Source organism: Carassius auratus, chromosome 49 (assembly GCF_003368295.1).
Source record: "Carassius auratus strain Wakin chromosome 49, ASM336829v1, whole genome shotgun sequence".
Taxonomy (NCBI): domain Eukaryota; kingdom Metazoa; phylum Chordata; class Actinopteri; order Cypriniformes; family Cyprinidae; genus Carassius; species Carassius auratus.
In genome coordinates this window covers 15,920,857-15,946,738 of record NC_039291.1, presented here as the reverse complement: position 1 = coordinate 15,946,738, position 25,882 = coordinate 15,920,857, and the positions used below count along the sequence as shown (strand labels likewise).

Genomic DNA, 25,882 nt, shown 5'->3' with positions numbered 1-25,882 from the left:
ACACACACACACACAATATGTATATATAGAGAAAGAAAACCTCCTGTGGTTTTCTAAATAAAAAGTCCCACAATGTTCACAACTTAAAACAAATAAACAAAAAATTACGTAATGGAAATGAAATTTCACAGAATAAGAATATGTGAATATACATTTATATTTATTTATATAGATTTCTATAAATTAATTCCCTTCTAATATGATGATTTACTGCTCGAGAAACATTTCTGATTATTATCAGTGTTGAACACAGTTGTGCTGCTCAATATTTCTGTGGAAACTGTGATGCATTTTATTTTTCAGGATTCACAGATGAACAGAAAGTTCAGAAGAACAGATTTTATTTGAAATATAATTCTTTGGAACATTATACATGTCTTTACTGTCACTTTTGATCAATTTAAATCATGCTTGATGAATAAAAGTATTATTTTCTTTCAAAAATATCTTTGACCCAAAACCTTTGACTGAGAGTGTACGTGACTTTCTGATTATAGTCTCAGCCTCGATATCGACTAGAACATTCTGATGAAATCCTTCAGTAACATGATCACATTTATTATTATCATATAAAAATATACATGGAAGAGTTAGACACAGAAAGGCCGTCCCATCATGCTACACAGCTGCCAAAGCCAAATAATACTGTCTGGGACGGGCGGCCCGTAAACACACACACACACACATACACTCACACATACACTCACACAGTTACTCACACACACTCACACACTCACACACACACACACACACACACACATACACACACACACACACACACACTCACACATACACTCACACATACACTCACACAGTCACTCACACAGTCACTCACGCACACTCACGCACACTCACGCACACACACACACACACACACACACACACACACACACACACACACTCACTCACTAACAGACAATCACACAGACACACACACACGCACACACACACGCACGCACACATGCACGCACACCACACACACACACACACACACACACTTAGTACAGAGCTGTCAATCATCTTCAAATGGCACCTGATCATCTCAAAATAGAACATTTTGCTTCTTTTATCAACATAAACGTTTGGTTTTGCAATACATCATAAAAAAAATCTATACACATATATATATATATATTTATAAATTTATAAGCAAGGCATAGTGTGTTTACCACTTTAAGGATAAGCAGTGTGATTGTCATATTTGTTTACATGGCTGGGCTCCTCTTTTGTGTTTTTTATAAAACTGATTGACATTACAGGAACAATAAAATATAATATATCTGTCTCTGGGTGAGACCCCAGCTCCGATTCCTTCAGGAAGTCCTTAACACTGAGAGACAGTCAGCAGCGGTGACCCCGGAGGTCAGAGGTCAAGCGGGCGGCTAGGAGCAGAGCAGGGTCGCTGCGACAGACAGCAGGAGCGAGGAGCTGAAGACACAGAGGGAGAGGGAGAGCGAGGGCCGTGCGGTCGAGCTGATGGTGGACAGCTGGAGCTCGGAGTGAAGGAAGGCCGCCAGAGGCACGTGTGAGCTCAGCGTTGGGCTGGCCGAGTTAATGAGAGAGTCGATCTTCTCTGCCTCTTTACTGCAGGCTTCGATCTGCACAGGAGAGAAACAACACACCAGACAGGCCTTTCACACACCGCCCATATTTACAGGTACACGTGAGGAACATCTGCAGTGTGTGATGCAAGCGCAGGAAAGAACGCAGAAGAGATGAGCCAGTGCTGCACGCTCTCACTACAGCTCCGTCATACACTTCTACTGTACACATCTATTTAGAACTTAAAGATTTATTACATTTACAGTTATTAAACATGTAATTGTTCATGCCTGTTTCCAGCTATTTTGTCAGAATCTAATATTCAGAGTAAACGCAGCAGGTCCAGATGGACATCAGAGAGTATGCTAAATCTGCATTCGAGGTGTTTAACAGTATGTTTAATCAGTCTTAATGAACACACACCTGCAGCGGCGTGGGCTGCTGATCCACAGGCACCACGAGGACCACCAGCTCAGAGTCCATGCTCAGATAGCCGAAGATATCACACTGAGGGACAGAGATGTGCAGCCGCAAGATCTTCAGGATGTCATGGACCGTCACCGGCTGATTCCGGTTCAGCTGAACACACACACACACACACACACACACACACAGTGTGAATATGAATGCTGCCTCACACTATATGCATTCATCTCACAGCACATAAACACCTTTTCTTACCAAGCTGCATAATTTAAAGCATGGTTCATTCGTTCAAATCACTACCTCTGTTATTAGAATAGTAACAGTGGAGATTCATTAGCACAGCATTGGCAGTGTTATTGTGAATAACTGCTGCATTTATAAAATGCAACATCTGTGACATTAGATTAAATGTGATGTTTTTGGAGCGAGGCCAGACACAGATAATAGTTGCTAAAGCGCTGGACTAATGTGCTCAGGAGTGTGGAGCGGCTGATGTGAAGAATGCTCCAGTTACTGAATGATCCACACTGCCTCCTGCTGGCCGCCTGATCTCACGCAGAACCTGGAGATGAAGCTTACCTTGGCGAAGGTGTTCATCTGTGCTTCGTTCCAGAGGATCTGCAGCAGACCTGCACACACCGGACAGCAGGCACCTGCACACATTTACAACACAGTTACACACACGACCTCACAAAGATACAGGTGTCTCTCAATATCACTTATAATCACTTGTGAGCCAGTGCTTCTCCAGCAGCGGGCCCAGGGTGACAAAGTGTTTAAGATATTAATATTTATTTAAATAATAAAATCAAGATCCATTACCCCCTAATATCAACACTGCTAATTTTTGTCAATAAAGACGTCTGAAAACAAGCATCTGTCATAATTACAACAGAACAGAGGCCATTTACTCAAACAGTTTGAAAACAATTGTGAAGAAACTGTTGTGACGTCTTTTCTTACTCTTCAGATTTTCTCCTCACACATGGAGGGATATGAAGAGAAAGGTTAGCGTGTTCTCTCACCGGGCGGCGTGACGGGGTTACAGACGCGGCTGGAGAGCGGAGGACAGGAAACAGCGCTGCAGCCCAAGTCTGACGTGAACTCTGACCCCACACCGACCGCATGACAGCGACCCTGATAGTCCACCGCCACGCGGTCCGAGAACGCTTCACACACCGTCCTGTAGGTCTCACCGTTATGACCACACACCTCTCTGGGCCTCCTGCAGGCGTCCTGAACACACACACACACACACGTCAGGAATCAGACTCATACACACATCACCCCATCACATGTCAAGTGTGTGTTGTTGCACCTGACAGTGTCCCATGTAGGCCAGGCTCTTGCTCCGCTGGAACAGCAGACACAGATTGGCGTGTTCAGTGCTGTCTGTGTCACACACCGGATCCAGCTGGTTCTGATCACAGCCGGCCGGACGGGAAACACACTCGTACTGAGGACAGGGGTATTCAGACAGCTCTGTCAAACACACCTGACGCCTGGGGACACACCTGTCAACACACACACACACACACACACACACACATAAGGTAAATTAGTAAGTTAGTCTGAAATGAGAGTAAGGACCAATAACTGATCTCAGAGAGGTGTCTTTAGGGTTATAAATCTGCTCCTCTGCTGCACCGATGACTAATGAAGAGATGCTAGGACTGGAGACATGCTTCCTCTCCGGTCAGAAACCTCACAGATGCATTCTGGACCAGCTGCGAGCGATTCAGCGATGAATGATGGAGACCCATTTAAAGCTCAGTGCTCATTCAAGTCTAAAAGTGATGAAGGTATGGGTAACTATCTCTAAATCCTTAAACGAGAGCATAGATTTTAATTTGGCTAGTTGAAAAATCTGCTCTGCACCATAGCACTTATCTGTTTTTCAAAATTGAAATCAGTGTCAAAAATCACACCTTATGTTTTAGCAAAATAATGAATGTTTGATGACATAGAATCTAGATTAATAGTGATAGAGACAGCACCTGGGGGTCCAAAGACACACATCTCAGTTCTGCTCTCATTCAGTCCAGCCCTTAATATCTTTAAATCAATTAAAAAGCTCAGAATAAGAGTGATCAAAGTTGTCAGCATAACAATGATATGAAAGATCATATTTCCTCATGATTGAACCTAAGGGGAGCATATACAAACAAAATAAGATAGGCCCCAGGATAGAGCCCTGAGGTACTCCATAAGTGAGCGTTGCTGAAGGAGAGGACGAGTGTCCAATCATCACCAGAGCTGATCTTTCGGAGAGATATGATGAGTGCCGTGCCCCTAATGCAGACTTCATCCCTTAGATGATTGAGAACGGTCGCATGATCAACTGAATCAGATGCAGAACTGAGATCAGTCAGCATTAAAACAGCAGAATTACCAGAGACCAAAACAAGGAGTAGAACGTAAGAAATCTCTGCTCTGCTCTATAAACACACCTCAGACAGATGTTTGAGACGTTATCATCTTGTTTACAAAGGAACAAACATTTGCTTTGAAGCGCGGGCCAAGCAGATGTTACACAACACATACGACAGATGCGGAAAGGTGCAGCTCTCGTCATTGTGCTTCTGATTCACTGACAACTGAGCAAACACACCTCCACACAAACAGATCCTTCACACTCTGGAGTCTGATTGGAGGAGTGATAGCAGCTGTACAAGGTGAAGAAACACACAGCAGTGTCTCCGTAACCCAGCCCTCATTACTACAGGACCTCAGATGCGTTTGAGAGACAGAGGAGTGTGTGTGTGTGTGTGTGTGTTTGTGTGTGTGTGTGTGTGCACCTCTGGCTCCTCTGGCAGGGGTTCGGGGAGCAGGGGTCGATGCTCCTGCAGGAGCCGAACACAAACTGGTTGTCCCTGAAGCCGACGCAGCGGGCCACACAGGCGCTGGGATACGTGCGTCCGTTAAGAGCACACACCGGCACGAAATGATCGGCACAGCCGCAGGGGAGCCCTGCGAGACAAGAGCACACTCAACCAAACACTCCTCACTACACACACTTAATCTGTGCAAGCCCGTTTCTGCCCAGGAATAAAAGTATAAATGATTAAATTATTATCTCTCAAGTCTTTTTTAAGAGTCAAAAAGAACTGCAAGATATAAACTCATAATTCTGACTATTTTCTTGCAATTCAGGGTTTATATCTCACAACAGAATTTTTTTTTAACAGGTTTTTCTGCCGGACTAAAAAAAAAGTCTGAATTCTGTTATAAAAGTAGCGATTACCTATAAAGCCAGAACTGTGAGATATAAACTCAACTAAGATAGAAAGTGACACTCAGACTGAAATGTTTAGTTGCGTGTGGTAATGGGCTTTGATGAAGATCAGTAGAGATGCTGGTGAAGCACAGACCTGTGAAGAGCCGTCTGTCCTGGTCGGAGCCGTCGGAGTGCACACACGGACGAGACGAGCAGATGCTTTCACCGGCGAAGCAGGAGCAGTGCTGACAGTACACCCGGAACGACACGCCGTGACCTGCACGGGATCACACACCAACACTGAAGTGAGCAAGAACACACAAGATGAGCGAGTGCTTCAGAAGTGGAGTACAAACTCATTCAGGTTCAAAACGATATGAAAATGAGCTGTTTACAAAAAACACTAATAAAAGGTAGAACAAAAGAAACAAAAACAAACCTTTAGTAGTTTTTCTTTTTGATAATTATTCTATAATTTGATATATTAACTGTTAGATTGTTTGTGTTGTTTAAAAGGTATTGGAGACAATTCTAAATATCTTATATAGAGAATTCAGATTTAATTTGTTATCAATGCAACACTCCACCAATAGATGGCAGTGTCCTCATTAAAAACATCACATACCCATTGCCTTGATTGCTCTTATGCGAAGCTGGTAGTTAATTAAATAAAAAAGTATCTGTAGTTATGCACCATTAATATGTGAAATACACCTCGTTCAAGCAGGAAGTGCTGAACATGTTCTGAGCTGTGTGTGAATAACAAGCACATCTCACTCTTGTGCTGTCCTGCTATGATGCAGGTCATGCTGGTGTCGAAGCAGGGCATTTCAGCGCAGTTCTCCAGTCGGCCGCTCTGACCGCAGGTGCACACCTCGTAACAGCCCACCTGACCGCTCCTGGTGGGCACCTGGATCCGGCTGTCCACTGGCACCAGGAACTCAGACGCCTCCCCCAGCTTACAGCCTAACAGACAAGATAAGACAGAGTCTGAGAAGATATCTCATCACAACACTATCCTAAAGCACTGTGTGTCACTGTCCTGAACGCAGAGAACACAACACTGGGTATCCCACAATGCACTTCACTCGACTTCACCTTCAGTTTCTGGTGTGATGAATCTGTATCTCAGTATTTGAATGGACTTTCAAAAGTTAAGAAGATAAAAGAATTATAAATAAATATAAAAAAACTATTTCTAGAATATTTGATTGGAAACTATCAAAAGTTTTAAAACAAAATAACAAAAGATGTTTAAAAACCAAACAAAACATAAAAAAAAACAAAAAAACAAAAAACCCAACAAAACAAAACAACAAAACAAAAAAATAAATAAACCGTAACAAAAAGAACAAAAATAAAAAAATAAAACAAAAACAAAAAAATAAATAAATAAAAAAATACAATATTTTATATATATATATATATATATATATATATATATATATATATATATATATATATATATATATATATAATCTACTTGTTGATCATCAAACCAAAAAAATCTATTTCAGGTACACTGGACCATTCAATGTCAAAGTGAGGCCCGACTGGCTTGAATTTACCATACCTTAAGGAGTGTTCAGTATGCAGTATGTAGTATGCAGAATGCATTATGTAGTATTTTGTACGTAGTATTCAGTATGCAGAATGAAGTATGTAATATGCAGTATTAAGTATGTAGTATGCAAAATGCAGTGTGCAGAATGCAGTATTCATTATGAAGTATGCGGTATGTAGTATTCAGTATGCAGAATGAAACATGAAGTATGTTGTATGCTGTATGCAGTATGTAGTATGTAGTATTCCGTATGCAGTACTCTATTACTCCATTCTGAATAAAGGTGCATGTTTTATCACACTCTGGGCTGACGAGTGAAGCGTCGGAGTGTGTACCGGGGACACAGAAGAAGGGCAGGCAGTCGTATCCGGGGGGCAGCCCTTCCTGTTGACTTCACAGAGATGGTTGCTGGGACAGGGGCTGGGGTTGCAGGGGTGGATGACTTCTTCTATGATGTTCTGGAAGGGGCTGGGGGCTGTGGGGAGCGTAATGAGATGAGAGTATGTCCTCTGTGAGTACTGAGCACAGCGCTGAGCGCAGCGAGGAGCACACACTCACTCAGGTATCTGTGCAGAGGGATGCAGCGCTCCGGCTCGTCCATGGCTGACAGCAGGTCACAGATGCGCTCGGGCGTCTGTCCCTCCAGGAAACGCTTGCCATCGCCACACTGGGTAAGGATATCCACACAGTCCGACCTGAGGAGACACATTCAGAAGGGCTTCAGTCGATCTCTCTTCATCAGTCATCACACTCCTCTGATTCTACTGGAATCTTCACCTGAAGGTGATGTAGGGCTTTTGTGTGCTTGCTGTGAAACTGTAACGCAAACCTGATGGTCATTTAGTGTTCATTTGAGGGTTATCTCAGAATTGTGAGAATGACCTTTTTTGTTACCATTCTTGTGATATACTGTATAAACTCAGAATGGCAAGATATGAAATCAGACTTCCAAATAATGCAAATTATGAGAAAACTGACAAATACTTTATAAATATTTTAAATCTTTTTATCCTGTGGCGGATACAGGCTTCCACAGTTATCTATTACTCTGACAGAGTTAATAAACATGTTAACGTGTGTTCACGAAATGTCTCAATTCTAAAACATCAAAACAAGTTTTAAACCATTCATGCATACCTTAAAATATCATATCAAATATCAAAATATATGACTTATTCAGTCTCTTGAGAGATAACATAAATGCTCTGCAATAACTGACCCAAGGCATCAATAATAAATGTGATGAAATATTTAATTCATTTTTGTTTTATAAAATACATCTAACAAACCTCATGATGTGCATTTGATTCACTCGAAAGAAAGAGAGTCATTCGTTTGGAAATCAAAGTACACTCACTAGTAGAGTTTTGTTCACTAGCTGTAGATTCAGTAGTGCACAAATGAATAAATATATTGTATTTTAGTACAATATTCCCTCTCTATTGGTGGAAGAATGCATTTAGTTGTGTGATCTGTTTTTGATTCACTAAAAAGAATCCTGATCACTGCGTGAGGACGTGTAATCCCAGCAGACCAGCGTCACGTCTCGTCCCATTCAAACACTGCTCAATGTGAACAAAGCAGTGCACAGTGGGAGATTTCTGACAATACCAGACTGTTGACTACAAGCTGCCAGGGTTTTGATCTGATCTGCTCTCTGAATGATCATTATATAAACACAAAACTGAATGCAACACTGAAAGACTCAACAGATACTTCGATTTCAAAAGATCAGTGTTAAAGCAACATGCTGTTTAGAACTCAAAGCCATCCCATGACACCCTGCAATTACCTGCGTTATAGAGATCACACACACGACTCGACAGAACACCATCCACGGCAAACAGCTCGTCTGAGGATTATGAGACTATTATACTGTAAACCAACAAACTGTTTTGTGGTCTAGTGCATGAAAACAAGATTTGGATGTGAAGAACAAGCCTGGGTATATTCCTATTCATAAGCAAAACAAAAACATTTAGCTTTATATAAAAAAAAAAAAAAAATGTAAAAAAAAGGATTGAGTGTATAAATAATAAAGTACATTTCCCCCAAAATATCAAAATTATAACACAAAGAATGTCTTCTTATTTGCGACAGATAAATAATGCTGAATTAATAAAGCTAAGTTTATTTATATAGTTAGAATAAGAATAATGAGAATAATGTAAATCACTGGGGGATATATTATTAATTGCCTTAAAACATTAAAAATGGAAAAAAAAAACTATAACTTTTTACAGGTATTTTAGATGAAATTATTTAGCTTTTGTTGTGTGATGTGGACATGATCCTGGACATGTTCTCACAAGTCATATCCCTCAATACAGCAGCTGATGAGGATGAGGATGAGGATGACTCATGAGGAAGAGAATGAGGATGATGAAGAGGATGAGGATGAAGATGAGGATGAGGAAGAGGAGGAGAGTGAGGATGAAGATGAGGAGAATGAGTATGAGCATGAGGAGGAGAATGAGGATTAAGATGAGGATGAGGTTGAGCATGAGGATGAGGATAAAGATGAGGATGAGCATGAGGATGAGCATGAGGATGAGGAGGAGGAGAATGAAGATGAGGATGAGGAAGAGGAGGAGAATGAGGATGAAGATGAGGATAAAGATGAGGATGAGGATGAGGTTGAGCATGAGGATGAGGATGAGGCTGACCTGCAGATGACGCTTCCTCTGGTCTTGCTGTAGCAGGGTTTGATCTGCAGTGCACAGGCCACGGCCTTCCACATGTCCGGCTGACACCGTCTGATGTCCAGCACTGGGATGTTCATGAAGGGCATCTTGATGCTTCCGTTGGACCAGAGTCTGAAGTCGTTCAAGGCGCCCTGGTCTGACTGAACATTACAGCTGCGGAACAGCTCTGTCGGCCTGAGAACACACACACAGAGAGAGCTGAGACCATGAGGAAAGAGTCTGATTCACACTATATCAGACTCCCAGAGCTGCTAAACCACACACACACTCTATTATACTCCACAGAAGCAGCGAGTGGTGCTCCAAACACTGCTGCCTTTAAAAAAGACGTTTCTAATTTACAGACAACCCGAGTTGCTTCGTGAAACTGCCTTCTTATTGCATCCCAGAAGGCCATTGTTCACTAGCAACCGCATCCTGACAAAGCTTTGGGAAGAGGGACTTCCTCAGGAAACAGCTTTTATTCCTTCTGACGATCAGCTCTTTTTCTCCAGCTCAGTGTGAGACGAGATGATGGTAAAGTGTGTGTGTGTGTGTGTGTGTGTGTGTGTTTTAGCAGCTCTCCTCTGGTTTGATCATGTTGAGTACATTAACAAACTCTGTGCTATGACAGAGGGTCAGTGTGAGTTTAAGTGTCTCGGGTCAACCAAACTCTGTTTATTCAGTATTACACAATTCTGTTTCTCCACACTCATCTGTCAGAATCTCAGCCACCAGCTGTAACTGGATTCAGAAGTCATGGAGGTCTGCACATCCACCGTGAGCCATTTCATCATCTGACCAGGCTTGTTACGACACAGTCCCAGTCTCTCTTCAGTCAGATCTCTGAGGAACACATGCGTAGAGCTCCATGCCTGTTTGACCTCAAAACAATGCTGGACTACTTCTGTCATCATAAATCATGCTGTCTACATCTGTAACCCACAGAGAAACACACAGGCCAGAGAAACCCAACAATATGCCTGCTGGATATTCATTTTTCCATAAACACAGTCCTCGTGTTCAGTTACATAACAGCATCCAAACATATGAACCTAGTGAACCCCTGTTTTTATATATATATATATATATATATATATATAAAGAGCATAACAATACTGCAGCTGCTAGTTGAGGAATATATGTCAATTAATGATATGCTTATTCTACACTTCAGTGCAATAGACAAGAAGTTAATGTTGAGTAACATTCATTTCAGACACAATGTCAGTTCCTCCAGAATGAAGAGAGCAATGGAAATAAAACATCTCTTACACAGCGTAGTGCTGTAAATGATTCAATGAGTCACTTTAGTGTTGGTACGGTCAACTGTAACTGTAACTAAAATGATTTAAAATAATTTTCATTTGACTAAAATAAAGTTGAAAAACTAAACTTCAATAACTTCAATAAATAAATGTTACCTTGTCAACTAACTGAAATAAAATACGTTTAAGTTGAGATACTCATAAATAAAACAAAAAAGTACCTAAACTTAACAAAATTACAAAAACTTAAAACAAAAAAATTAAATAAAAGCTTATTCAAAATGGCAATAAATACTCCAATAGTACATAAACAATACTAGAATAAGTGACTCCCTTGAATGAATCAGTTGAATGAATGACTTTACAGTGTAATCTAACGCACAGACTGACAGAGTCCTGGTGCTGGCAGACTGTGTTTCAGCACTCGAGGATGGGATCCAGCGCTTGTATGAGCAGACTGACAGTAGGGAAGTGTTTGTAACCTGTTGTTGAAGTTGGTGCAGTAGCTGAGCTCTTTGCAGCCTAACTGACACGGCTCCCTGACGTCAGCCAAGCAGGTGATGAGGTCCATCTCAGCCGGGTTGTATTCACAGTGCTGGTCGAACTCCTGCCACGTCTGAGTGCCCCAGTTAGTGCTGATCTCCAAGCACATGTTCCTGTCAAACAGAGAGGACACGCACACATTCAGTGTCAGAGCCGCGCCGCTAGGCTTCAGACGGAGCGCTGCTGACCTGCACAGGGAGGTGTTGGCCTTGAAGCAGCAGTGCAGTTTGGCGTAGTCCATCTTGGCGATGGGGGGTGACTCGGGGTCACTGATGGTGGGCGGGTGTGCGCTGCCCAAGAAGCACTGCCACAGCGGGTCCTGAGGGAGCGGCTGACTGCCACACTCACTGATCAGACCCTCCATGATCTCCTGCTCCGTGCTCATGGTGCGCAGGATACGCTTACAGGCCGTCTGACAGTGAGCCTCCTCCGCCCGCTCACAGCAGTACAGACCTGGACACACACACACACACACACACACACACACACACAGACACAGACACACGCACACACGTTCATCTTTTAGAGTCTGTGGAAAGCATGATGGCGGGTCCGTACAGCTGCTTCTGAATCGTTGAGTGAATCATCAGGTGACTCACTCTAGGGCTGGTATTGGTGACTAAGAAGATTTTTCCTCAATTGAGATTGAAAGTTAACATAATAGAATAAAAATGAAAAATAAAAATAAAATCTCTATGTAGGTTGTCTGATTTCAGAGCAGATAGATATATTGTGAAAAATATATTGAATTTTGTGGTAATTTTATATTGTGTGAATGTTTTTAAGCTAATTCTTCTCAGTCCTAACTCTCGTGTTCCTTAAATGATTCCTTACTTTAGGATATAACAGAATCATTTTAATTATTTTTATGTTTTTGCATATGCATATCTGAACTGACAGTAAACATGCCTCAGATGATCACATGATCTGTCCTTGTTTTTTCAAATATGTAGTCGCACAATTACAAACTAGGTTAAAAACATGAATTATTCATGAGGTCTCATCAGCTTGAAACAGAAATCTTGTGTCACATTATAAAAAAAAAGTCTTTACGGTCACTTTTGATCAATTTAATGCGTCCCTGATGAATCAAAGTATTATTTTCTTTAAAAAAAAAAAACAACAATAAAATAAAACCCTTCTGGCATATATTAGCACTGACCTCATCAAACACTTGTATTTTTGTTTATATCAGGGTGTTTCCTCCGAGGAGGCGAGAGAGGCAGTGCCTCCTCAAAAAATTGGATGAGAAAAAAAATGTGTATTACAAAAATAATGACTAGCACCCCTCCTCGATTCAGAACAGCACGCACTCCACTGGGTTATACGTACATGCTGCCAAAAGCTATAAGTATTACCTGAAAAGTAGTACTGCTAACTCTGACAGTCATACATTTAAAAACTTCTACTTCACATTTTTATTCCCAAAACTTTCCTTGAAAAGACAATACTGTTTCAGTCTGTTTACTGGTTTAGTTTAAGTTAGTAGTTACAATATTTCTTTGTAGTGAGGAGTGAAGTGTGTGCACGTACTGTCGAGGGGGCTCCGGATGGGGAAGGATTTGGTGTAGTTGGCCACGCAGCCGATGAGCTGAGGACTGATGCTCTGGCAGTACTCTTTGACCGCGGTGATCTGGGAGACGGTCGGAGACGAGTCTGTGCGGAAGATGGCCTGACAGTATTCACGGCAGTTTGTGTGTCTCCCTGCATAACTGCAGCACACTGAGCCCACTGGACACACACACACACACACACACACACACACACACGTGAGACATCACTTCTCTGTCTGTTTAATAAACGCTGTCTGGGAGTTTGTCTGCTCTACTAATGCACACAAATAAGCGCCGCCTTCGTTCGTGACCTCAGCGAGCGCAGGCTAAAGGTCGTGACCTTGCCTCCCAGGCACGGAATCAACTCCATCTCATTTCCTGTCCATGCAGGTCAGAGATCATCCAACAGGAAGTCAGTCTCTGAGGACTGAATCATAGAAACGAGGTACAGACGGACTGATAACCAAAGAGCTTTGCTTACTTTCGTTTCTGGTGAAACAGCTGTAGAGTGGTTTCTGTAAGAGAGGAAGAATATCAATGAGAATATCGCATGATAGCTGATGAAAAATCCCCCCAAATGTGTTTGTTCGTATCACAGAGAGACAACAAATACACTTCATGAATTATTACTTTTAATTCTTATGATTCAAAGCTTTTTATGTATTTGATTAGATTATTTCTCAAACAAAGCTGCTGTATAGTGTGCACTGTCCCTTTAAGACGAGCCAGTTTAACTTCAGCTGCTCTATTCTACTGCTACGCAAAGCCTTGGATCGTATTCACTGCATTAGAGTCGAGCCGCGCTGAAGTATGTGGACTTCTCAGGAAACCAAGGGCACAAGATGAAAGAGCTGAAGTAGTTGTGAGAGGCATCCAAAGCAAACACTGAGCCGATGATCAAGAGCTGCACGGACTCTGAGCGATGGAGAACCATCAGATCTACAGCAGCTCTATCGGGAATCATTACTCTTTTATAACAGTTAGTCAGCAGAACAACAGATTTACTGGGCTGTAATGTGGCGACAGCATGTCCAGTTAGAGGGAAATGATATTTTCCCATTGCTCAACACTAACCAAACGACCTCATAAAGAGGTTTGGGGCTGTGCTAGAAACCAGGCTTTAAATGAACAAACACAAATAAAGCTGGAGTCTCCTTTCAGACGGCAGAGCTGCCAGACAAACAAACAGAGAAGTGTCCGGTCATACTGGGCTCTGATGAACACGAGACCTCCCAGAGTCTGCTTTCATCTCAACATCTCCCCGGAGAGAGAAACCAGACTCACACGGTCGTCAGGGAACTGTTTTGGGGTTGCTAAGGTGTTTGAAGTGTATTTTCCACACTGGCTCAGCACCAGCTCTATGATGTTCTGCTTTAAATCTGACTCAGATCATCTGTCTAATCCAGTCTCATTACTGACAAGTTCAACTGCTCAAACTGAAAAACTGCAGAGTGCAGATATGATATATTATCCCAAACCATGGACAAAAACAATGTTTTTCCACATTGTGAGGTGCGTAAGCTCAGATCAGTGAGGCCTACAATCACCCAGAGGTTATTCATGATGTACTAAAATGTATTATTGGAAAGAACTTATAATGTGTCGTTTCTGAAAGCCTGTTTCTACCTGGAAGAATGAAAATAAAAGTATTTGTGACTGTCACAATCTCACATCTTTGTAATTGCGACAATCTCTCATAATCTGCATTTCTCACAGTTGTGACTGTCTATTTCACAGAAACAGAGTAACGTGTATTATTTCAGAACTTCTCATAATTACCACAATGTCCTATTTTGATTCTTAGGTGGAAACAGGCTTTCGACATCGGTCAAATAAAGGTAAAACTCCCACCTCGGTGTCTTTCTTGCATACTTTAGTGATGTCATTTCTAGACGATGCCTGAACAGAACAGATAAAAACACAGATATAAGAGTCACAGGTCATCTTCCTTCTCTTAAGTCTGATTCAGATGTGTTCAGATGTGTTGATGGACCTGTTTGCAGTCCCTGCGGCACTCGGAGGAGATGGCCAGCTCACAGCAGCCCAAACCCACCCATCCGTCAGACTTCTTCGATGCCCCTGGAGAAGTACAGAATCACAGAGAGCTTCAGCAGATCTGAAGCAGAAGCATACATCCAGAACAACAGACGTGTGTGAGCTCAGAGCTCTGGACGGGTTTAATGGCCATGTAAGGTGTAGCTGGACTGATGTGGAGTGTGATATCTGTGCATCTGGAGGGCATTAGGTCTTCAGAGACTCTAAATCCTCTCTTGTTCTTATGAGGTTGGTACAGGTGTGTTCTGCAGACGGCTCCATCTGTGTTCACCTACCCGGCAATGTGTTGTTGATGCAGACCCAAAGATCACTCTGTGAAACCAAAAGGAGAAGTTTAGCATGACAACAGCTCAACATCCATCATCTGCTCGCTCTCATGTGCTTCCAGACCCGAGGAATCTTCTTTGAAGACAGAATGAGTTATACAGCAGGTCATTATTAATCATAAATCTCACTTCAAGCAACACGAGGGAGTTGATGATAATAAAATGTTCACGTTCAGAAGAACAGATTTAAAATGTGAGTCTCCAAATGAAATAGAAACTAATATAGAAACTAATAATTATATTATTATTTAATAATAATATATGTTTATTATATTTATGCATTAAATACATTGGTTTTAAAGGCACACTACCATTCAAAATGTTGGGGGCAGTAAGATTTTTTTACGTTTCTGAAAGAAGTCTCATCAATGCTGCATTTATTTGATCAAAAACACCGTAAAAACAGTGAAATATTATTGTAATTTCAAACAGCTGTTTTCTGTGTGAATCTGTGTTAAAGTGTAATTTATTTCTGTGATGCACAGCTGTATTTTCAGCATCATTCTGGTGTAATAGTTTATATTCTGTGCAACATAAAACACACGATGCAATAATTGAAGCTTCTCAAATGTAATGTCATGGATGGCAAACTGAAAGACTAAACCACTCTAATATAAGCTGTTAAAGTACAGGAGCCGTATGAAAAGATGTTCACGCTGGTATCAGTGAAGCTCTTATGTGCTCTACAGCTCCAGAGAGCCTCCTAATATGACTCAACTTTAATTAAAAGTAGATGCAGATGAGAGCCACAGAAAGCTTCCCTGAGCGTCTGCGGTGGGACGCTGCTGGATCAGATTCACGGCCGCTCCTTATCCACACGGCCTGTGCTTTCACTAGATAATGAACCCAATAAACAGGACATCGTCTGAGATTCACTTTCGACATCAATGCTCTCTGGCGTATGGAAAACAACCCGTCAAAACCATTCAGCATCATTTGTGAGGAGCACAAAATACAATGTGGTTTTGAGGCATCAGACTCAAAAAACAGGCTTGATTCGGACTCTGAAATGCTTCCAAAATCCATTTGCATCCATTTTCTGTGAATTAGCGCAGGACACACGTCCAATTGAAGCAGGCCTGAGGCTTCCACTATGGCTAATTAGAGGCTGAGTGTAATTGCATTTTGCATTCCAGCTTTGAAACTCTGGGAAAGAGGGTGGAGGGCGTCCATCAGCCTTCATCTCGGCTTCCTTTACTGCCAAGCAGGTAAAACCGCAGCACCAGACCATGAGGGAGGAACAGGAAGCAGCAGCGCTCTCTCGGTTTAAGACTTCCTGTGTAGCCGGGGCAACAGCTGTAATGTAAACACAGATCTGGAGGACTGAGGAAAAGCCTTACCAGAGACTCAGGGCAGTAACTGGGCAAACGCAGGAGAAGGTGCTTCAGATGCGATTCACTTCTGATGGTCGCGAGCTGCAGAGAGAAGCATTCAATAAATGCACAGACAAATGTTTTGCATGTTCTAGATCAACAGCATCATGTGACTTCCTGAAAGCAGGACATATGGAGCACTGCAGTGGCCTTTGTCTTGGAGTCATCTTTGATTGGGCGTAATTTATTGCAATTAATTTGATAGTAGCATACCATGAATGAATTTAGAAATGTTTTTGTTAAAATCATTAGCATTGCAATTCCATCTGCTGTGTGCAAAAAAAATTATACACAGAATATACACAGTCTATGCTTTCTATGCTAATTTCCATACAGTCATGAACGGATGGATGTTGTAATAACAGTAAATACAGCCTATTATTAATTAGGAATTAATAAAAAAAAAACAATGTAGTTATCTATTTAACCTGTTAATTTAATGTGATTATACACTCACACATAAATACAGGAAGCCTTTATTAACCCCCGGAGCTGTGTGGAGCACTTTTTATGATGGATGGATGCACTTTATTGGGCTTCAAAATCTGGACACCCATTCACTGCGGCTCAGTGATAGAGCATTGCATATAACACATGTTAGTCTAAAAAATGTATAGCCTGAATGCACTATAAGTCGCTTTGGATAAAAACGTCTGCTAAATGCATAAATGAAGAAAGTCATACACACCTAGGATGACTCAAGAGTGAGTAAACCATGGGGTTGAACTATGCCTTTAACAGATGAAAGGACAGTACGACACAGATATCGCTTTGCTCAGCAGATATTCAGACTCATGTTTTATTGTGAATATGAGATTGAGCTGAAGAATGAAGCAGCTGTGCATTATTTTTTTATATTTCCATTATTGCTTACATTTATATAACCTCATAATTATCCCCCTTGATGGAAACAAAAATTCCATAAAAATGAGTTTTCCAGATCCTGGCACCTGTGAAGCACTCCGTGACTCTTGTGGTGTGAGAACGCCTTGTTGTGATTGTATTTCTCAACCTCAGCCCAAACGAGGCTCTGTGAATGGCATGACGGTCAGACCCTGGAGCCGATCCTGTCATTCTGTCTGCCGTAAACAAATCAGCGGCTGGACTCTGTCTCTGGGAGCGCGATCAAGAACGATCTGTTCATTTATGCAGAGCGCCTGCCAGCGAGCAGTCTGGAGAACAGAAGCCAAACTCAGTTCCAGTGAATTATAGATCTTCATCATTTTACTCAACAGCAGCATCTGAACGAGGCTGTGATGGCTTTCAGGCGGCTTGGCCAGCGTTTCTAGAAAGATTCCCTCTGTGATTAAGGATAATTAGCGACAAATGGGGACAGAAAATGGGAAAATATGAATTTACTGGAAGATGTTTCAAATAATTACTTCCTACACAAAACACACACACATCTGACTCGTTATGAAGAAACTGAGAGAGCTCCAGTAAAATATGGTTTAGATTTTATGATTCTCATTTTCCCTATTTTTCAGTGATATTTGGAATACATCATATAATATGATATCATATATCACCATATCACCCTGGAGCCCAAGACCGGTCACTCACTGAAGCTAAGCAGGGCTGATCTGGTCAGTACCTGGATGGGAGACTCCTGGGAACACTAGGTATCTGCTGGAAGAGGTGCTAGTGAGGCCAGCAGGGGGCGCTCACCCTGGGGTCTGTGTGGGTCCTAGCGCCCCAGTGTAGTGATGGGGACACTATACTGTCAACAAGCACCGTCCTTCGGATGAGACGTTAAACCGAGGTCCTGACTCTCTGTGGTCAGTAAAAAAAATCTAAATTCACCCATTGGCCTCTGACCATCATGGCCTCTTACAATCCCCATTTCCGCTGATTGGCTTCATCACTCTGTCTCCTCTCCACCAGTAAGCTGGGGAGCTAAACTCTGCAGGACACAGGCCCCCCAGGATCAACGTTCCCCACCCCTGCTTCAGACGAAGAAGAGAATGACGTGTTCTCCCAGTGCCGGTTTATAGTCGCGCCGGTAGTGACGTCAGAGGCTGTAGCCTGCCAACAAGCTGGTGTTTTTCAATGTATGCTTCAGACACGGGTCACGACGAGGTGTTCCCCATAGTGCCCTCTAGAGGACGCAGTGTCTCGTTCCCTACTCAGGGTACCATGGTTACATTCGTATCCTGAGACGTTTTCACTATTCACAAGACAATTACAATTGATAAAATTTAGATTATATAAACAGATTTAATGAATTGATAAATTCATTTGATTTTACTATATATTTGTATTTAATTACATACAAATAATGTTAAATAAATGTATAATTCAACTGACTGACTACAAATCTAACATTTATAAGAAAAACGAGCATAGCTGAATCAGTGTGAAAGGATCTGAATTAGGCTTCTGTCTATTATCTGAGACGAGTGAAGCACATGAAGTGCAGCATTATAAATAACACAAGATCAGCGATCAAAGGAAAGCTGTGACTCCGCCCACAGCACCACAGAAATAAAGCGTCCAGTCCGTTTGGAAAGTTCTCCTTGTTTCTTTCTTCAGTTTTTTGTTTGGCGGGTGCCGGCGAGATCGTTTAAAGAGCTGAAGGCCTCGTCTCTTCATTAGGATGAAAGGATTACGTGGTGACAGCACACACACCACTGCAGCGCCGCTAACAAGCTGCCATTATCCCTCCTGCTAATCTCCTGTTTATATAGATCTGTCTCCATCTGATGGGCTCTCGGTCTCTCTCGGACACTCACCCGTCTCTAATGCTGGTTTCTGTATCTCTGATCATTCTGCGACTGGCAGGTGCTTCACTCAGACTCTCACTGTACTGAATGGGACAGTGTTCCTGTGCGGGTCAGCGGGTTAACGCACCGCTACTCACTGACCCGTCTGAACTTCAGAAAGAGGCCATTCAGAGCGCTTTTCATGTGCTTGGAGTTCCAGAGCTCAAGAGACACATGTGATTCAGAGAAAGTGTCCTCGGCTCAATGGCGTTCACTAATGAAGGGACGCAGGCCTCCACCTGCTCCACATGAACAACATCACTCCGCTTCAGAACACGCTTCATCAGTCCAGAGCAGCTCAATGATTCACGCTGGCTTCAGTTCAAAATTCAAAGAATTTTAGCTTTTATTTCCTAGTTTTCCTTAGTTCTACTAGTTCTTTCCTTGTTAACTGATCGTGTAGTTCTCATATATACACAGAAGGGACTGGAATAAGTACAACTCAGGAAAAGAGGGAAACACAAATTTCAAGTCTTTGGAAACAGACACTGAAACGAAAGAGTTTTGATGCAGTATTTGATTAAATGAGGATCTTTTATTGATTGTCAGTCCTGCAATCATTCTCTTAAGTGTTCTCCTTGGAGAAGCCGCTCTGAGGATGGTGTCATGTGTTCTGTGTTGTGTGTTCTGTGTGTGTGTTGTTACCTGGTCACAGGCTTCTCTACACTGAGGAAAGAGCTCTGCAGCATGATGGCAGCAGGACGGATCTAGAAAACACACAGAGAGAGAGAGAGTTCAGTCCGGATCCAGTCTACTCCCTCCAGATTTCACTCTAAGCCCCGCTGACGGAGAGTACGCTCGCCGGTGTGTTGTGTTCGGCCATAAATAGTCCGACTAAGCATCTTGAAATGGGCAGCTGGCAGTTCTTCATCATGTTTCTATACAAGGCCTCACTGAAGCTCTGGTGCATGTCAGGGTTACGTTTGATAAAAAACACAAAGGGACTTTTAAACAACATCAACACTCCAAGAAAAGAGTAAAAACACACTACGATGTATCTTCTTAATATGATGAATTTTCCATGTTGATTTTACACACCCATATTGTGAATCAAAAATGGCATTGTTATACATTTTCACAGGAAATGGATAATGTTCTTACAGAAATCACCAGGACCTCTGTGTTTTTCATGCTAGTCTCGCGGGGACTGATGGCAGAAGGTCTGGAGCTGTGGCTGCTCTGATTGGCCAAGACCCAGCCGAGAGCACGAGAGACTGACAGGTACAGCGACCAATCACGATTTGTTTTGTGCCGCGTCATGTTTAGGGGCATGGAAATGTCTCCACAATAACTAACTTATTTTTAAAAAGCCCTTGCTGCAAACTTTACACATTCCACATAGTTCTGGAATTGCAGAGTTTAGTTGATCCTGACAAGCACTCGTGGTCACAGCTGTAAACACCACATGAGGGGTTTACAGGCCTGTTCCTTCATCAGAGCGCTGCGATCTGTTTCTTCTGCACCTCTTCTCCTCGTCTCAGTGCTCTTCTTCTTCTTTCTGTCTCAGAGCGTCTGGTTTTTAATTGAGCAGACGCTGCTGAAGAGACACACCAGTCTTTGCTCTCATAGTTTCTGGAGACGCCGCCGCTGGTTTAATGTGTTGATGTGCAGTAAATCTCACACTTGTGCCGTTGTTGTTGTTCTGAGGCTGAGGAACTGACCTTCATTGTCTCTGAAGTAAAGCCACTAAATGAAAGCAGTCGCCTCTTTGATGGCTTCCACGGCATTCGTGACAAAGTTTTAAAGTGTGAGTGAAGCAAGGCCTGCTAAAGCTAACCACAGCCGAACAGAGCTGTATGTGCTGCTAGAGAACCAAAGCTGTGCAAAGGGTCATTTAGAAGTGCTTGGAAGTCAAATAGACAGGAGCATTTATACTATATATATATATATTAATGCATTAGGACAAAATTAAAAGTGTGTCACATTATTGAGCATTTAGTGTCGCTCGTGTCCCTCTGCAGCGTCAGCAGGAAGCATGTGCTAGTGTTCTGAGCTCCGCTGCTACTGTTTCCTTGTTTTCCTGAGGAATAGTAATAATGCCACCCACAAGCCACATCAAAGGAATTCCCCTCTCTTCCGCCCCGTCTCCCTCCTTCCCAAACGCTCCTGAACACCCCATTCAGCCCGAGACGATGTGTTCTCCGCAGGCTCCCCGGGGAGTGAGGGAGAACGGGTACAGGGTGTTTGTGCAAGAGCACATCTGATGTCCAGAGACGCCGGGATCTCTGGAGGGAACTGAAGACCACTTGAAAGGGAGGCACTTTGACGAAGGTGATCAAACAGCAATGAGAAGCAGACGAGAGCACGAGGTGGGGTTTCATTATGAGACCCGGACCCCAGACCGTTCCTAATACAGCCATGAGGATCCCATCAGAGTTCAAAGCCTGGGTTAGAGCGCCTACAGACACAACTGGAACAGATCAACCCTACACTAACGGCTGCTAACCAGGAACACAAGCCTGGACTGAAGCACTTCTGCCCATCGACTGGGTCACCAATCCTCTTCTGCTCTGTTAGCACATACAGTCATGCTGCTGAAGTCCGCTGTGTGACTTATGGGTTTCACAGAAGAGAAAAACAGATGCACCTTTGAACTTTCTAGTACAGAAAAGGATTTTTTAAGGAACGCTGCTGCTGTAACTCATTACAAGCATATGCAGGATCAGGTTACTTTTTCAAGTCACTAGTAAATTAAGACATTACTTTTACATTTACGACAAAATATCTGAGAGAGTTTTTAAAAGAAGTAATGCGAGAAACTTTGTTTTCCCTTTTATTCACTGACATCTCTCGTGTCCCTGTGTTGAGAGATTGAGAGAAATCACATCTGGTGTGTGCCAAAAACATTACTTATGGGTGTTATTAAACAACAAATAAGACAGCCCAGCCCAGAAGACAAAAAACTAAAAACCATTCTGGAACCCTCATTATTTCCCGAAACACTGGCTAACCAGAATAAGATTGGTTTTGCATTATATGCTGAAATTTTAGCAAATGGTCAAAGAATATCACACCGCTTCACCACATTATGACAATAATATCTATTACAATAATACAGTCTTGTGTGGAAACAGATTTTCTGTTGTGTTGTTCCTAAATTTAGTTTAGGGTACTCACTGGGTAATGCTGGTTTTGTATGACTTTTTGGAGAGAGAAAAAATTAGCATTAAGAAAAAAATCTGTTCATTGACTCTTTTTAGTTTATTTTACCTTACTTCTTCAATATGCATGTACACATCTTCATCAATATTCTCAAAACTATCACTATTAATTAATATCTCATTCAGTTTTTGATGAGTTTCATCATTTGACATTAAAGTGTATATGACTCAGTGTTGAGACAGTATTTCTTGACCTCCTCTTGACCAGCGGTCAGTCTCTTACAGCAGACGGCACTGTTTAATGCTGCTCAATATGTTCTCCTGTATCTCCACACAGTCTGTTGTCTAGAAGTGTGATGTAAGTGCACACACTGGTGATCAGCAGTGTAACGTCACTTCAACAGTTTCAGACTGGTGAAGCTGTTCTCAGAAGAACATAAAGGGCAACCATTGTCCATATGGTGTTTAAAGAGAAGGGAAGCAGAGCAATCTGTGGAGAACCCCATCTCAGACATTCAGTGCTGGAGTGTGTGTGTCGAGGAGGAGAACTAGAGGACAGCAGGACACACACATCATGTCTGGTGCTCATGGAGCCGAGCAGGAGGAGCTCAGAGAGGGAATGTCAGCTGGATGTGATGCAGATGTAGGGCTGACCGGAGCTGGACTGTGGCCAGCTGAGAGTGAAACATGGAGGATCCTGAGACTCATCTCTCCACAACAACACTTCCTAAAGGGACTGAGGACAACCATACCACAGAGGAACCATTTCAGGCTCTTTACACCTTCACTTTGAAAGTTATTACACTATATTTATTTATTGAAATTAATTATAATAATGGCTTGGATTTGAGTAACTCTAGAGAGTATTGCTGGTTCTAAAGGGTCATGGAAAATTAGGCTAAATTATTATTATTTTTTTATGGTGCTAAAATGAATTATATTAAATATATATATATATAAATGGGTTATAAATGGATTTCACAAAATAAATAAAATTATTAAATAAGCCCTTTAAAATAAAAAAGTTTTGAGGTGAAAGGTCAAAGGGGCATTACGGTGCTTGTCTACAATAAGCATCAGTGGAAGCCCAGCATACACTCAATGCCTTCTTCACTTCAGATGAATCACACACACACACACACACACACGTTTGTTTTTGTGTAAAGTGTGTTCATAATGGTTTTTATACTGTATATTCTATCTCCCTTCACCAACCCTACACCTAACCCTAACCCTCACAGGAAACTTTTACTTTCTCAAAAAAACTGTTCTGTATGATTTATAAGCGTTTGGAAAAATGGGGACATGGGTTACACACACACACACACACAAGCCCAGATCTGCTTCACACGGACTGAAAGCAGGAGCAGAAGGTCTGCTGGAGGAGAGTCCTGGACAAACTGGAAAAACCAACAGTGAGGCGGAGCAACAAAAGGCTGAGTGACAGAGGCGGAGCGCGGCGGATGCTAATGCTGTCACGCTGTAAAGAAGCATGCGCCGTCACACAGAGACACACAATAGAGCAGCACACATCTGAAACAAGCGGACTGACTCACTCGCTGAGATACACAACCTCCAGCAGAGCCTCTCACAAACACACCAGACTTCTTCTGTGTGTCAGACTCAAGCAGGGGTTACTGGGATCATCCCCTAAATCTACAGAAGTGTGTTTCAGCTGACCACCATCTCAGAGAAACACTGCTCTTCTGAAACTCTCCGTTCATCTGTGAATCCTGGAAAATAAAACGTATCACAGTTTCCACAGAAATATTGAGCAGCACAACTGTGTTCAACACTGATAATAATCAGAAATGTTTCTTGAGCAGTAAATCATCATATTATTCTGATTTCTGAAGATCATGTGACACTGAAGACTGGAGGAATGATGCTGAAAATACAGCGGAGCATCACAGAAATACATTACACTTTAACACAGATTCACACAGAAACAGATGATTTACACTGGAGTAATAATATATTTTACTGTACTTTTGATCAAATAAATGATATCTCTGTGTTACATTAAAACAAATATTTTAATGATAGTCTAGAACTACCTACAATATGTAAATGTTCTACTAATTGCTTATTAGATGTTTTATCCAGTGCCACTGATATTATCCTGGAGGAAGTTGATCCAGATTGTATGAGTTGTGAATCAGTCCTGAAGTGAATCAGGAGAGTTGCTCGTGCTCAGGATCATGTGTTGAGACAGCATCTGTCCACGCTTCACATCTTCTGTAGTGACACCTGCAGCTCCACGAGGAACACAGGCTCTGCTGCAGATGGCCATTCATGATGAAGACGGCACACGTCAGGAGGACCTGATTGATAACCGCTCGCCATGTGGGCATAACAGCATGTGTGGTGTAGGGCTGACGGATCACACAGGGAGAGAGAGTGTGTGTGTGTGTGTGTGTGTGTGTGTGTGTATGTGTGTGTGCACGTGGTGGGTGGCATCCGAAATCGCTGACTTCAGAAAAAGGAAGAATCTTTGTGGATATTTTCATTTTTGGCTCGGTCAGAAGAGTACCCAGGAAGATAAAAACATCTACAGCACATGTGCCAACAATCTGCTGTTTGTCATTTAAGTTAGTTTCATGCGGTTTTACAAAACTTTTTATATTTAATGTAGTGTAGCTTTAAAAAAATTATCAATGTTGAGTATTAGTAGTGTTAGTTGGTTAAGTGCAGGCGAAAAAGAAAAAAAAAGTCTTTAGATATTTCTTAAAATTGAGTAAAGAATCAGCTGTATGAATTGAGATTGGGAGGTCATTCCAGCAGCTGGGCACAGTCCAGGAAAAGGTCTGTGAGAGTGATTTTGAACTTCTTTGGGATGGCACCACAAGGCGTCGTTCACTTGCAGAGCGCAAACATCTGGAGGGCACATAGGATTTAACCAGTGAGTTTAGGTAAGTTGGTGCCGTGCCAGTGGTCGTCTTGTAGGCAAGCATCAGTACCTTGAATCTGATGAGAGCGGTTACTGGTAGCCAGTGTAACGTGATGAGGAGAGGAGTAACATGAGCTTTTTTGGCTCATTGAAGACAACCCTCGCTGCTGCATTCTGGATCATTTGCAGAGGCTTGACAGTACATGCAGGAAGAGCCAGGAGAGCATTACAATAGTCCAGTCTGGAGAGAACAAGAGCTTGGACAAGAAGTTGGGTTGCTTGCTCTGACAGGAAGGGTCTAATCTTCCTAATGTTGTTTAAGGCAAACCTGCAGGACCGGGTCGTTGTAGCAATGTGGTCTGTGAAGCTTAACTGATGATCCATCACAACTCCTAGGTTTCTCGCTGTCCTCGAAGGAGTAATGGTTGACGAACCCAGCTGTATAGAGAAGTTGTGATGAAGCAATGGGTTAGCTGGAATCACCAGGAGTTCTGTCTTAGTAAGGTTAAGCTGAAGGTGATGGTCATTCATCCAGCTAGAGATGTCACTCAGACAGGCTGAAATGCGAGTAGCTACCG

At 42.3% G+C, this 25,882-nt stretch overlaps 1 protein-coding gene across 1 annotated transcript in view; it reads right to left on the bottom strand.

Moving 5' to 3' along the window:
* Nucleotides 1-881: 881 nt before the first annotated feature.
* The window catches only part of LOC113066353 (reversion-inducing cysteine-rich protein with Kazal motifs), a 31,591-nt gene continuing 6,590 nt past the window's right edge, over nucleotides 882-25,882 (bottom strand). The window contains 21 exon segments of the mRNA XM_074559879.1: nucleotides 882-1,598; nucleotides 1,966-2,121; nucleotides 2,548-2,621; nucleotides 2,994-3,204; nucleotides 3,287-3,482; nucleotides 4,767-4,938; nucleotides 5,340-5,462; nucleotides 5,963-6,151; nucleotides 7,085-7,120; nucleotides 7,123-7,224; nucleotides 7,308-7,444; nucleotides 9,416-9,628; nucleotides 11,184-11,357; nucleotides 11,433-11,697; nucleotides 12,778-12,975; nucleotides 13,279-13,312; nucleotides 14,649-14,696; nucleotides 14,791-14,876; nucleotides 15,128-15,164; nucleotides 16,519-16,593; nucleotides 19,959-20,020. Of these exon segments, the coding sequence (XP_074415980.1) occupies nucleotides 1,383-1,598; nucleotides 1,966-2,121; nucleotides 2,548-2,621; nucleotides 2,994-3,204; nucleotides 3,287-3,482; nucleotides 4,767-4,938; nucleotides 5,340-5,462; nucleotides 5,963-6,151; nucleotides 7,085-7,120; nucleotides 7,123-7,224; nucleotides 7,308-7,444; nucleotides 9,416-9,628; nucleotides 11,184-11,357; nucleotides 11,433-11,697; nucleotides 12,778-12,975; nucleotides 13,279-13,312; nucleotides 14,649-14,696; nucleotides 14,791-14,876; nucleotides 15,128-15,164; nucleotides 16,519-16,593; nucleotides 19,959-20,020 (2,804 nt within the window). The 3' untranslated portion in view covers nucleotides 882-1,382.